Genomic DNA, 13,232 nt, shown 5'->3' with positions numbered 1-13,232 from the left:
CAGAAGAAAAGAGAGGTCATTCTCAAGCAGCTGCCAAAGGATGTATTTATAAAAATTAATCATCCAGCACATTTCAACAAATGTCCTCATCAGAAGAATATCAAAAAGTAAAACTAGTGTAAGAACCATATCACCAGGCTAGAAAAGATCTGAATAGTGCTGATGAAATGGGTATTATTAGTAGTTTCTAGTTTTATCCCTCTTGCGCTCTCATGGTTTCTCGTACAAATGCTATTCTAATCTGCTATAATGGTGTAGCTGTTTTTATGCTGATTGTACAGCTTTATGGCTATTGATATTTACTGTCGCTTCTTGGAAGCATTTGTTCAGATGTGTGGTGGCGTTCACTGATTCTCTTTCAACATCAGCTTGAGACTTGAGTGTTAACTTTTTAAAGCTGCTACTGCACCATATAGTCCATGGGTAGGCAAACTAAGGCCTGGGGACTGAATCCAGCCCAATTGCCTTCTAAATTCGGACTTCAGACAGTCCAGGAATCAGCGTGTTTTTACATGAGTAGAATGTGTCTTTTTATTTAAAATGCATCTCTGGGTTATTTGTGAGGCATAGGAATGCTTTCATTATTTTTTTCAAAATATAGTCCAGCCCCCCACAAGGTCTGAGGGACAGTGGACCGGCCCCTGGCTGAAAAAGTTTGTTGACCCCTGATAGTCCCTCTCCAGCCCAGGCACCAGATGTGTGATTGCTACACCTTCCTCCTCAACCTCGTTTGGGTCAGATCATAGCAGCTGTGATCAAGCCAATACGAGGGCATTTCTATAGGGTTGGTGTCCTTTTTTGTTTTAGAAAGCACATTTGAGCATGTGCAAAGTATCTTCCTGTGCCCACTGCCAAGAAGGATACAATTTATTCCCCCTTCCCCCCAAAAAAACTTGCACAGAGTGCCTTTGAGCATGTGCAGGCTGCTTTTTCCTTGTAAGAAGAAGCATCAAAAACGTAGAGCCATTCTAAGCTGATCATGGACAGTTTAAGCATGAAGGCATGATTGAAGGAAACCACCAGGAAGAAATTAATAGAATCATAGAATTGTAGAGTTGGAAAGGTCCCTGCAATGCGGGAATCTGCAACTGCCCCATACAGGGATCGAACCTGCAACCTTGGCGTTATCAGCACCACACTCTAACCAACTGAGCTATCCAGGCAAAATTCTATGGGGTTGGTTCTGGTTGAAGCTGCCGAAGCTTCAGATACTCCTGAGGAAGCAAAGGGAGTGTTTGCGGGGATTGCAGATGAGCGTGGCAGGGGCTGCTGTCGTTCCTCCTCGGTGCAGATGGTGATGCTGCTCTGTCCCTTTTCTCCCTGGTGCAGGAACAGCCTTCTGGTGCCTGCTGGACATCGTACCTATCAAGAACGAGAAAGGCGAGGTGGTCCTTTTTCTCTTCTCCTTCAAGGACATCACCGAGAGCCATGGAAAGAGCCAGTCGAGTGAAAAGAAGGAGGGTGAGGCCTCGGTGGGGGAGGCAGGCTGGGCTCCAGAAACAGGGTCACGAGACCCAGGATAGAGCAGATGGGTGGGGCGGCAGTGCTCCTTGGCAGAAGAACACACCGAGCGAGGGGTACGCCTTAAGAGAGCAGCCGCTGGCTCCAAGCTGGCTTGGGCATCTCCTTTCCCACTCTGCAAGGCTTCGTCTGGGATGTGTGTGTGCATATCTCTCTCTCAAAGGGAAAGGCACAGTCTATACCTGCGCCAGGAGATGCTCACCACTTTCAGCAAGAACCTGCAGCCTTCCCAGTATTGTCAGAACTCCAGCTGCCAGCAGCCTAGCTGCATGGTCCTTGGTGATGGGTGATGGCAGCTGCAGTCTCTGTCCTCATTCCAGGTTCTGCCTCTGCTTTGAGAGGCAACTTTCACTGGGAATTGCAAGTGGGGAAAGAGTTGCTGTTGCAGTCAGGGTCCCCCAGGCATCTGATGGCTGGCCCTTGCTCAAACTGCTGTCGGAAAGACTTCCCATGAATGGGAGTAGGAAAACCCTTTTGGAAGGTTGCTTGAGGTTCCTGTGAGGTTTTCCTTCATCACTGTTGGACTGAGAGCAAGCTGTAGAAGCGTTTGTTTGGATTAGCTGAGGAAGACTCCATGGGGTTAGAAGAGCAGCTGTTCTTAGATTAAGGTCATCACTATCCTTACATCCAGAGATGTTCCATCACTACAGAACAGGGCGGGTAATTCTTTGACCAAAATAGCTTTGGGAAAGATTTTTTTTTTTTAAAAATATCATTCTGTTCAGACCATTTCGGTACCACTTAATATGAAAACGTATTTCCAAGCAATGTGCAGAAATAACAACAAATTTAGAAAAAGGGCACAATAAAACCATTCATACTGATATCAGTTCTTTCCTCTTGTAAACGCAGCTCCCTGCACAACAACTTTCAACCTCCACTCATTCATCCTGGATCTCAGCCAGGACTCAAAGAAAACTCACAGATCACATGCACCTCCCCAAAAAAATATCTCACAGTGAAGAGGGTGTTCCTGGAACATTCTCTATCACTCTAGGCTTGCTTTTAAGGTTGATGGAGCTTCTTCAGGTTGCCCATAGCTGCATCCTATTCAGGTGCATCCACACACCTGGTTCCAGGCTACAGAAGGTTTAGTTTTGGTGAGTTTTCCGGGGGGGGGGGGCAAAGAATGACAAACAGGACACCCCTCCGTTCGCAGGCCTTTATCTGGCCTCTCCACACCTCTCCTCTTCCACCTGCTTTACTGTGTCATCATGACAGGGCTCTGTGTCCCAACAGAATGAGCTGGAGGTGATATCACATGCTGGCTCACTGCTTGTTGCATCTAGCATGTTGCATTCAGAGTGACGTAGTTTGACTTTCTGTCATTAACAGCCTATTGGACGGAATCAACCCACAAGGTTACATCTAGCTCTTTTCCTATGGTTAGAGACCTGAAGCCAACCTAGCACTTTGCTTTCGAAACTGCCTTGCTTATGAGTACCCTATAGCTGACAGGTTTGTCAACACTCCACAGAATCACATCCATGGCTAGCAGAGTTTGCCCCAAAGAGGCAACTAACTGCCACTTTTGTTTTTCCCCCAGTCACACATATGATTCCGAGGTCAGCATTTCAGGTTGGAGGTATGGAGCCTGAGAAGCAGGAACAGGAAGGAAAGCCAAGGGGGATGGATACAGCACGGCAATGTCAGAATCCACATAAGACAAGGTGTTCCTCTCTAAGATGGGAATTTTGAGCCTGATCTGTCCCATTCTTTTTCTTCTTCCAGAAAAGCACCGCTGTAAGAAGGCAGGGAGCTCCCATCTGCGGGCAGCCAGGAAGCAAGGCCGCACAGCCTTACACCACCTCACCAGCCAATTCAGCAAGAAGGAACGGACAGAGATGAAGATCAACAGCGTAAAGATGATTTGCTTGTTTTGCCTTTTAAGGAGGGGATGGTGGTGACTGGTTAATCCTTGCAGCCCTAACTATGTAACTGTCTGCATACTGGCAGGCATACACAAAGGCCTTGCTCCCCACAAACACCTTATTCTGATAGGCCATTGTTCCGTTCTGAACGAGGGACCTCTTAAGGATGGGTGTGCATGGAAAAGACTGAGGCCACAACGCCATACATTTAAAGCACTATGTTGCCGCGGCTTCCCCCAGAGAATTATGGGAGCTGTAGTTTGCTAAGGGTGCTGAGAGTTTCTTAGGAGACCCCCCCCCCCATTCTCCTCACAGGGCAACCATTCCCAGAGTTCCCTGGGAAGACGGACTGACTGCTAAACTACTCTGGAAATTGTAACTCTGGGAAGGGAATAGCTTTTCCCCCTCTCCATGTTCTCCTCACAACAACCCTGTGAGGTAGGTTAGGCTGAGAGGCAGTGCCTGGCCCAAGGTCATCCAGTGAGGTTCACGGCTGAGTGGGAATTTGAACTCTGGTCTCCCAGGCCCTAGTCTGACACTCTAACCTCTACACCATGGTGTACTCTATAGTGCAAGGCTGCCCCTCCAGGTCACAATGGTGCAGTTGCGTTGAGGAAGCATTGCACAATAGCCACTGTTATTATTGCGTCGATTGCAATAGTGCACTCTCACAAAAAGCGCCATTCTGAAGGGGTCCTTAGAGGCTTAAAAAAATATTCTGTGGATTAACTGATGGTGTTGTGGGGTTATTCACGTGCTCTCTCTTAGCAGAGCGAAAAACCCCAGAGATGTGCAGCCCACAGATATGATTTTGGGCAGCCGCCAGTGGCTTGCAGTGTTAATAGCATTAAGCCCATCACTTTGAAGGCCATTAATGCCTTAGCTGAGGGTCACCCTGCGAGGCAGCCCTGCGATTTCTCCCAGCAGTGAGTGCAACCCAACAGGCGCGTGTCCTCAAGACTCAGAGCAGCCAAGAGCAGCCCAGACAGAGCAAAACGAGGCAAGGACTGCCCACCGCCTGATTTGGAGCCTTGTGGAGTTTTGTTAGAGATTCCAACTAAACATCAGGAAGAGCTTTCTGGCAGTAAGAGCTGTTCCACAGTGTAACAGATTCCGACGATTGGGGGTGGACTCTCCTTCCTTGGAGGTTTTTAAGCAGAGGTTGGATGGCCATCTGCCATGGATGCTTTAGCTGAGATCCCTGCATTGCAGGGGGTTGGACTAGATTATGGTTACCAGATTTTTTTCAATGAATCCGGGGGACGCTTTTTTTTTTTTTTTTTTTTTTGAAGCTGAGTAGCAACAGGGAGTCAGTAGTGGGGATGGTGAGGCAAAAGACCCTGGGCCCAAGCACACATGCATATTGTATAAAGATGCAAAACCCTTCTTTCACACCCTATGAAACATAAATGCACAGAGTTTTTTTAAAAACTGGGCAACGGACTCTTGAGCCTTCCCTGATCTCCTGCCCCCTTTGTTTTGACAGATCAGGGGAGGCTCGGGAGTCGCGGGTGGGTGGCCGTTACCTAGGAGGGGTGCAAGGCGTGCAGTTTCTCTGCCAGGCAAGGTGCAAAGCCCTTTTTTCGCACCCTGTGAAACATAAATGTGCAGAGTTTTTTAAAAACCAGGCAACGGCCGCCTGTCTGCAACTCCCAAGCCTCCCCGATCAGTCAAAACAAAGGGGGAAGGGGGCAGGAGATCGGGGAAGGCTTGGGAGTCACAGGTGGGCAGTGCGCCATTGCCCAGTTTTTTAAAAACTCTGCGCATTTATGTTTCACATTTTTGCCTATGTCACCGGCTACTGCTGCCATCCAAGCTATTTCTGTACCATAGAGGTTGGGTAATCTGTGGCCCTCCAAATATTGTTTTGCATGGCCAATGACCGGGGATGATGTGAGCTGTAGCAACCCCTGGAAGGCCACTGTTTCCCCACCCCTGAGACAAAGAGAAAGAGCTCTAGGCATGCTCAGAGATGCTCTGTTATGCAGTGTAAAACCACAAGGTCTAGGACAAAGTCTTGTTGAGGTGAAGGGTAACAGGTGGAACCTGATCTTGAGACTCAACATAGATTCTTTGTTTCACAGCAGGGAGAGAGTGAGTGTGAACCCACATCTCGTACGGTCACTTACTTGGTGGACTGAGGACTAAGGCTGGGGTCTGATGTCTTTATTGCCGGGTTGCAAAAGGCAAAGAGAGAATTGGCTTGTTTTATTACTGCTGCTCTTGGTGCTGCCTAATCCATTGTTACACCGGGGTGCAGTAAGGCAGTAGTTGCTGTGCATTCTACGTAAGGTTTTGCACACACCTTACATTTAAAGCACATTCTTACCACCAGGTCATCCCCCAACAGAACTACAGTTCCCAGTAGGGGGGGGCAATTTTAAACGTATGGCATCTGCTCAGTCTTAGTCTATTTCAAGACTCTTTCTTTTGTTGCATAAGCAGCTTTGGTCTTCTGCTTTGGGGAGAGAGGCCAGTTTGATTTGTGGCTTGTTCTGATTTTGAAACCAGTCGTTGTGTTTTTAAGCTCGTTCCTAGATTGTTTATGCGAGAGCTGTTTGCTTGATTTTGCTGTAGGACTTGGTGAAGTTTGTTACCTGTGCATATTGGGGGTGGTGTAGGGTGGGGGGGTTGGCAGTAGCTGCAAAAGCCAACCCTATTGCGAGCCCACCCCTTACCAGCCAAGACCTCTGTTCTTTTCCTCTGATGCTCTATATGCCTTGACAGCTGTTCCCCATGCCCCCTCCTGCCAATGACCCAACGCCAGTGCAGATTAAAGGGCTTTGGTCTGTTTGAGGGAAGGAGGGTGGTAGTGGTTGGGGGCTGCCGGTCTGCAGGGGAGACAGTGTTGATCAGCAGCCACAACAGCTGCTCTTGCAAACCATACAATCCAGATACAGGCTGGGTCAAAACAAACCCCTTCCCTGCCACGAGCAAATCCAGAGACTTTACTTAACACAAAGCTGATAATGGTTGCCAAGCCTTGCAGGAGTCTGGCTTCCTATTCCTCATCCACACTTGGGATGGAGTGTGTGTGTGTCCGTCCTAAGGAGCTTTGGGGGGGGGGGGAATATGCCTACAAACAAAGGGATCCCAAAGGGATCGCAGAGGATTATCCCAATGGGTAAAGACAGTGCAAAGTACTGTATAGGAGGAAGGCACAAAGCTTCCTGCCTTCTGATTTCCAGAACTGGCTACTATTTGGAAAGCAAAGCAGTAAGAGAAGACACAATTTTGTACAATACAGTCCTACCTTGGAAGTCAAATGGAATCCGTTCTGGAAGAATGTTCGACTTCCAAAATATTCGGAAACCCAATTGAGGCTTCCGATTGGCTGCAGGAAGCTCATGCAACCAATCGGAAGCCGCAGAAGCACTGTCGGACATTCGGCTTCCAAAGAACATTTGCAAACCAGAACACTCATTTCCGGGTTTGCGGCATTCAGGAGCCAAAATGTCCGAGTACCAAGGCGTTTGGGATCCAAGGTACGACTGTAGCTTGTGATCTGCACTGCTGGCATTCTTTTGGCGTTGCTCAAGGCTTCTCTGTGTCTCTGTGACGCAGGCATAGATCACTGGTGGGTCCTGACCCACAAGTCCCAACTGCGGGTGGGGACCCATCATCATTTTCTTCTATTGTCTCAAGGTTGTAGGGTTGCTGTTGTTTTTTTAAGGGGAGAAAGACGTATATTTGTGAATTTGGTACTGGTGATAATATGGGTCCCCTATTCCAAGTTGTGATTAAAAGTAGGCCCCGAGTTTCCAAACCACATACATAGATTCCACCTCACCTCCCACAGCTATTTAGCTGATTGGAATTTCCAGGATAGCTAAACGAAGCCTCCATGTGCAGAGGCAGTGTATCAGCCATTGTCCAACCTGCAGGGCTCATGGCCTCGATGAGTTGCACTGATTCTGGAGCCTGTGCCCAGTACTAGCATGCAGCCCCCAAAGGGATGCCTGCAAGGGGAATGTAACCCATGGGTGATGAAGGTCTTGTCACTACCCCCATGGCGCCAAGGTCTAAGATGTGGGGTGCTTAAAAGGGGTTTCTTGTTTCCTGCACCCTCTAGAATGTCTTTGAGAACAAGCCCTCCGTGCCAGAGTACAAAGTGGCCTCGGTGCAGAAATCGCGCTTCATCCTCCTCCACTACAGCATCTTCAAGGCCCTGTGGGACTGGCTCATCCTCCTGGCCACTTTCTATGTGGCCGTGACCGTTCCGTACAACGTCTGCTTCACCGACACGGAGGATAGCTTGGCGGCCGCCCGCAGCACCATCGTCAGCGACATCGTTGTCGAGATGCTCTTCATCGTTGGTGAGGACTGCAAAGCTGTGCTGTACCCGGGTGCCATTGGGTTGGGGCCACTGCTGGTGGGCAATACGGGCGATCTAGCTCAGGTGAAACCTGCACAGGTGTGTGAAGTGGGTGTGAAACAACGCTGCATCGGAGGTGCCCTTCATTGCAGTCTCTCTTAGCCACACTGCCTTTCTAAGGCAGCGCATAAACACCATACATTTAAAATCCCCCCCCCCCGGGAATCCTGGGAACTGTAGTTTGCTACAGGTGCTGGGCATTGTAGCTCTGTGAGAGGTGAACTACAGTTCCCAGGATTCTCTGGGGGGGGTTTCAAATGTAAGATGTGTGCGTAATCTAGGGCTATACAACAAACACAAACTTTCCACCATTGATGGTATTGAGGCTGCAGCGCCAAGCCAGGTTTTTTTTACTCCTTCTGTACCTGCTTTAACATCCAGCCTGATTAAGAGTTCTGTTGAACGCAAAAGCTTGCTTGCTGTTTTCTAACATTTTGGTTGGTCTAAGAAAGGGACTCTGGGAATTTGCTAGATGACAGTTTTTGGTTTATTATGATTACGATTATTATCCATAGGTTATATATATAGTATTTCTGTCTGAGCCATATGTGGTTCTTCCCCTCTCCATTTTACCCACATGGCAACTGTGTGAGGTAGGTTAGGCTTAGAGACAGTGTCTAGCCCAAGGTCACTTAGTGAACCTCATGGCTGAGTCAGGATTTGAACTCTGGTCTCCCAGGTTTTATCCCAGTACACTAACCACTGCACCACACTTCCACTTGTTCTGTGCCTAGAAAACATGGGTCTGAGCAGTTTTCCACTTGACCTGCACTTTCTAGGCATGTGTCTGAGTGGTTTTCCCCTTGCCTCACTTTTTTCCCCTGGGGAGAACTCACTCTTTAAGTGCTAAATTCCAAATTGCTCTAATTGAGCATCAAAAAGTGGTTCCCTTGGGGAAAGCATCAGAACAAGTGTGGATAAGTCCCGGGCCTCAACTCTTTGCCATGCATGCTAGCACAACGTACCTCTTCCTCCATTTAGCTGATTTGGAGGGTTTCACTCTGAGAAAAGCTTATTAATTTGGCATGCAGAAAATGCCCAGATTATGACATCATTGACGCTGCTGTGAAATGAAGTGCTGGTGCTTTGTCCCTGCTCCCCTAAACTACCACCGGTGTCAAAGTTCATGTAACAAATATGATGCAAAATAAAGAAAATGCTTAATTTTCAACGACCCTCAATTGTTATTAAATTATGGCACGTTTCCTCTTCCGTTTACAACAATTACAGGGCAATTACAGTCATGTCTGTTCAGAAGTGATTCCCCACTGAATTAAATGGGGCTCACTCCATTTATAGCCAGGATTGGGAACACGTGGCCTTCCAGATATTGCTGGACTACAATTCCTATTACAGTGGTGCCCCGCAAGACGAAATTAATTCGTTCTGCGAGTTTTTTCGTTCTACGAGTTTTTTCGTCTTGCGAAGCACCAATGTGTATTGACGGTTTCCCATAGGAATGCATTGGCGGTTTTTTTAAAAAAGGCGCAAGACGTTTTCGTCTTGCGAAGCAACTCAAAAAACGAAAAACCCTTTCGTCTAGCGAGTTTTTCGTCTTGCGAGGCATTCGTCTTGCGGGGTACCACTGTATTACTCCTATAACAATTACTACTACTACTACTACTAGTAGTAGTAGTAGTATTACTATTATTTCTATACCACCCTTCATCCGAAGATCACAAGGCAATTTACAATATAAACACAAAAATACATACCATAATCATCATCAGCAGCAGCAGCAGCTGAATCAGCTGAACAAATCCTTTTGCCTACTAATATCCTTTTTGCAACTTGCAAGTTGTCAAAGAACAGCCCTGACCATTGGTTATTCTGGATGGGGATTCTGAGAACATCCAAAAGGAGTTCCCTTCCCTGGGGTGTGGGGTTGCATTAGACTTGCCTTTGATGGTTTGTGAACTTACTGCCCCTTTTTTCTGATAGACATTATTCTGAACTTCCGCACCACGTACGTCAGCCAGTCGGGCCAGGTGGTCTATGACACCCGTTCGATCTGCCTCCACTATGTGGCGACTTGGTTCTTTGTGGACTTGATTGCAGCCTTGCCCTTTGACCTCCTCTATGCCTTCAACGTCCCTGTGGTGAGTCTGCCTTTCAACCTGCCCCTCTGAATCAGCAAGAGGTGAACGCTGAGAAGGGCCTCGGGCCTTTGTGGCTGGAAATGCTGAGCAGCCTCTTTCTAAAAAGAGAGGTCTGCCTGGAGGTGCCGCCCTCTGAACTGCCTGATCTGAAGCAGGTCCCTTCTGCTCTTGCAAGGAGGAATGTGCTCATTACAAGAAGTGATTTGCACATGATGAAGCGCCACAGAAATAAGCAGCTTTGAGAAATGCCCCACGCATCATCACCCCTAATGGGTGCAAGGTGTCTTGGCCACCGAATAGTGACAGAATATAACTTTGCACATCCTCAGGGGCACAGTTATTCTAATAACAATGGTAAAAACGTAATTTTTATAGCACTTTAATCTCAACAGATCTCACAGTGATTTTATAGGGTAGGTCAGTATTATTTTCATAAGTATTACCTGCAAAAAAAAAAAAAAAGTGGCAATATAGAGTGCTCCTTTTCAGGGCTCCAATCAGCCAGCCATGCCTTCTGAAAGAGATGCCATTCCTTTCCCCCTCCCCACTGGCTTTCTACACACACACACATACACACACACACACAATCAATAGCTGATTTCAGAGTGGCTCCAAATTTAGTTTTTAAATCAACTAAATCAGGGGTGTAGAAGAGCCCATAGCACTCCACATGTTGTTGCACTTCAATTCCCATCATTCCTGACCACTGGCCCTTCAGGCTGGGGCTGATGGGAGTTGCAGTCCAGTACCACCTTGAGCGCTACAGGCTCTCCATCTCTGAACTAAATGAATCCTGTTCTCTCTGCCCTGCTGCAAGGTTTCTCTTGTAGCTAATCCCACACCCTGCCTCTGCTGCTTCTCGCTATTGGATGCACCTTTATTTCTTAGCCTCGGTTTCCCGGGGGGCTCATTAAGCAGCTTGACGAAGTGTCTCATGCTAACATGAGACCTTTGACTAATGAGGAAGCTTATGCAGTTGCTAGCCAGCCATTGCTTTCTCCTGGCAGCGTGCTGAGCAAATGGAGGTCACTAGGTTTGAACTCCTTGCTTCCTAATTTAATCTTGTCAGATTCCACCTGCTTTTCAAAGTAACAGCGACTTCACCTCAGTCCTGCAACAGTGGGAGTTTGAACCAAGACCTCCAGAGACCTGGCAAACGGCAACTCCTCCATTCTCAGAACTGTAATAATCAGCTTCTGAAATAAGAACTAACTGCAGAACCCAAGGCTGTGTGCACACGATACCTTTAAAGCACATTTGAATCACATTCTTTCCCTCAAAGAATTCTGGGCACCTTAGTCTACCCTCACAGAGTTACAATTCCCAGAAACCCTTAACAAACTACATTGCCCAGAATTCTTTGAGGGATCAAATATGCTTTGAATGTGCTTTGAAGTCATAGTATGTGTGCGCAGCCTTAGCCTGCTTTGAAATCACAAAATCTAAATTCTGGAAGTGCAATGGGGGCTGGCTGTGGCTACTCAGTTGTGATGGGGATCCACTCTGCATGTGCACAGAGGAACTTTGTCTTGGTACAACCATTCTTCATGTGGTTTAAGCTCTGGAAAAGTTGCACAATTTGGGGGTGAGATGAGATGAAGAGCATCTTTCTCAGGTCCCTCCTGTAAGCCCCAGTTACCTTAATCTTTGTTCTCAAGCTCCAATCACAGCCATAGCTCAATGACAGAATAAGATTTCAGATTTAATGCCCACTACCAGCACCTCAATTTAAAGGACTAAGAAGAATAAGACTAGGGAAAGATGCTTGTCGTGGGTGTTGGGAAAGAGTCCATCTGCGGACTATGATTTCTTTGTTTATTCCATTTATAGCCCCCAAGGAAAAAAAACCTTTCTTCCCCACCCATTTATCCTCATCTCAGCCCTATGATGTAAGCCAGGCTGAGTTGTAGCAATTGGCCCATGATCACTCATTCAGCTTCAGGTCTAAATGCATGGTATGTTAATGCTGTGATGAGCAATCACATTGCAGGCTTTCTAAAATAAAATATCAGGTACGGGGAGTGGGATAGTCAATGTCACTGCAGTACAAGAGCAAGTTGAATCCTTTCTTCCCCACCTAGCCATAATCATTGGGGCGGGGGGGGGGGAGGAAGTACTGCAGAAATCATTATTGGCACCGATGGGAGTCCTGCCCTCCTAATACTAATTTCCATTGGAGTGGAGTGATGCTTGCCAAGATCATAGCCGGGTAGGAAAGGCTTAAACCTCCCTCCCCTGTGTGCTGTGCTGTTGATGACTACCCCCACCTCCAGCCACTTGCCTTGCCTGTCTATCTATCATCTATCTATCTATCTATCATCTATCTATCTATCTATTTTAAAAAAGAAAACTCTAACCATGTTGTTACTATGAAGTACAATTAAGCCCTGAGAGGGGATCTGAACCTAGGTCTCTGCAGTTCTAGTCTAACACTGTTACCCACACTTGCCCACACAAGAATTGCCCAATGCAGGAATAATCTGATAAACAGTGGGAAATTGGGTTCCGCTCAGGGTCACAGATGATTTGTTTTGGTGTTTTTAGGTGGGTGGATCAATCGTCACTTTCTGCTACTCCCCTTTCCACACCCACTGCTTCCTCAATGCTCTTGGGTTTTTGCCCCCCAGCCATGCTTGTAATTATTTGTGGCGCACTCCTAAACGGAGTGTGGCTTTTTATATTTCTTTCGATCCCTCAGATTTGCAACACACACACACACTGCCCTAGAAAACTGCATGTTAAAAATTGCATGCTGAAATTTTGCAGTTGCCTGAGTGTGTGCATTTGCACACTTCTTGGATGGGATTTAAAAACGAAAAGGAAAAGACAAGGTTCCTGTGAAGCTGAGTGCATGCCCTGTCAGTACTTAGTTGGCCTAATAGGATAAAAAAATTAGAAGGCAAAGACAAACACAAAAGGGAGCACCTGGTATAATCAGCAGGAAAGATCAAACTTGCTCCTTGTATACAAATCCAGGTTCCTTCCAGTTGTGGACTACTCCAGTGGATAAGTTACCACTCTTGCTTAATAGTATAACAGACAAAAAGCAAGGTTTTATTTAGTTAGTAGCTAAGTTTATATCCCACCCTTGCTCCCAAAGGAGCCCTGTGTGGCAAACATAGCAGTGGCCAAACAATACAATTAAAAATAAAATATATTTTAAACAATTAAAAGCATCTAAAAGCACGTAAAACCATCTCAAACTAATACTTTCAAGGCTGTCATGGACAGTATCTTTCAGACATCAAATGCATGGGTAAACAGGGATGCTTTTAAATTCCTCCTGAAAGTTAATAGTGAGGGAAGGAGACGCACCTCACCAGGGAGAGCATTCTGTTAACAGGGAGCCACCACAGAGAAGGCCCC

General features: G+C 46.9%; 1 protein-coding gene across 2 annotated transcripts in view; it reads left to right on the top strand.

Annotated features, from left to right (window-relative positions):
* KCNH4 (potassium voltage-gated channel subfamily H member 4) overlaps positions 1-13,232 on the top strand; it is a 50,056-nt gene that overhangs the window by 16,995 nt on the left and 19,829 nt on the right. For both annotated transcript variants that reach the window (XM_083408534.1, XM_083408535.1), the window contains exons 3-6: positions 1,330-1,461; positions 3,253-3,380; positions 7,465-7,708; positions 9,709-9,866. In XM_083408534.1, coding sequence (XP_083264660.1) covers positions 1,330-1,461; positions 3,253-3,380; positions 7,465-7,708; positions 9,709-9,866 — 662 coding nt within the window. The remainder of the gene's footprint in view (positions 1-1,329; positions 1,462-3,252; positions 3,381-7,464; positions 7,709-9,708; positions 9,867-13,232) is intronic.

Source organism: Podarcis tiliguerta (genome assembly GCF_965153285.1).
Source record: "Podarcis tiliguerta genome assembly, chromosome: 13".
Taxonomy (NCBI): domain Eukaryota; kingdom Metazoa; phylum Chordata; class Lepidosauria; order Squamata; family Lacertidae; genus Podarcis; species Podarcis tiliguerta.
The sequence above is the reverse complement of the archived record's forward strand: the minus strand, read 5'-3'. Positions and strand labels throughout refer to the sequence as shown.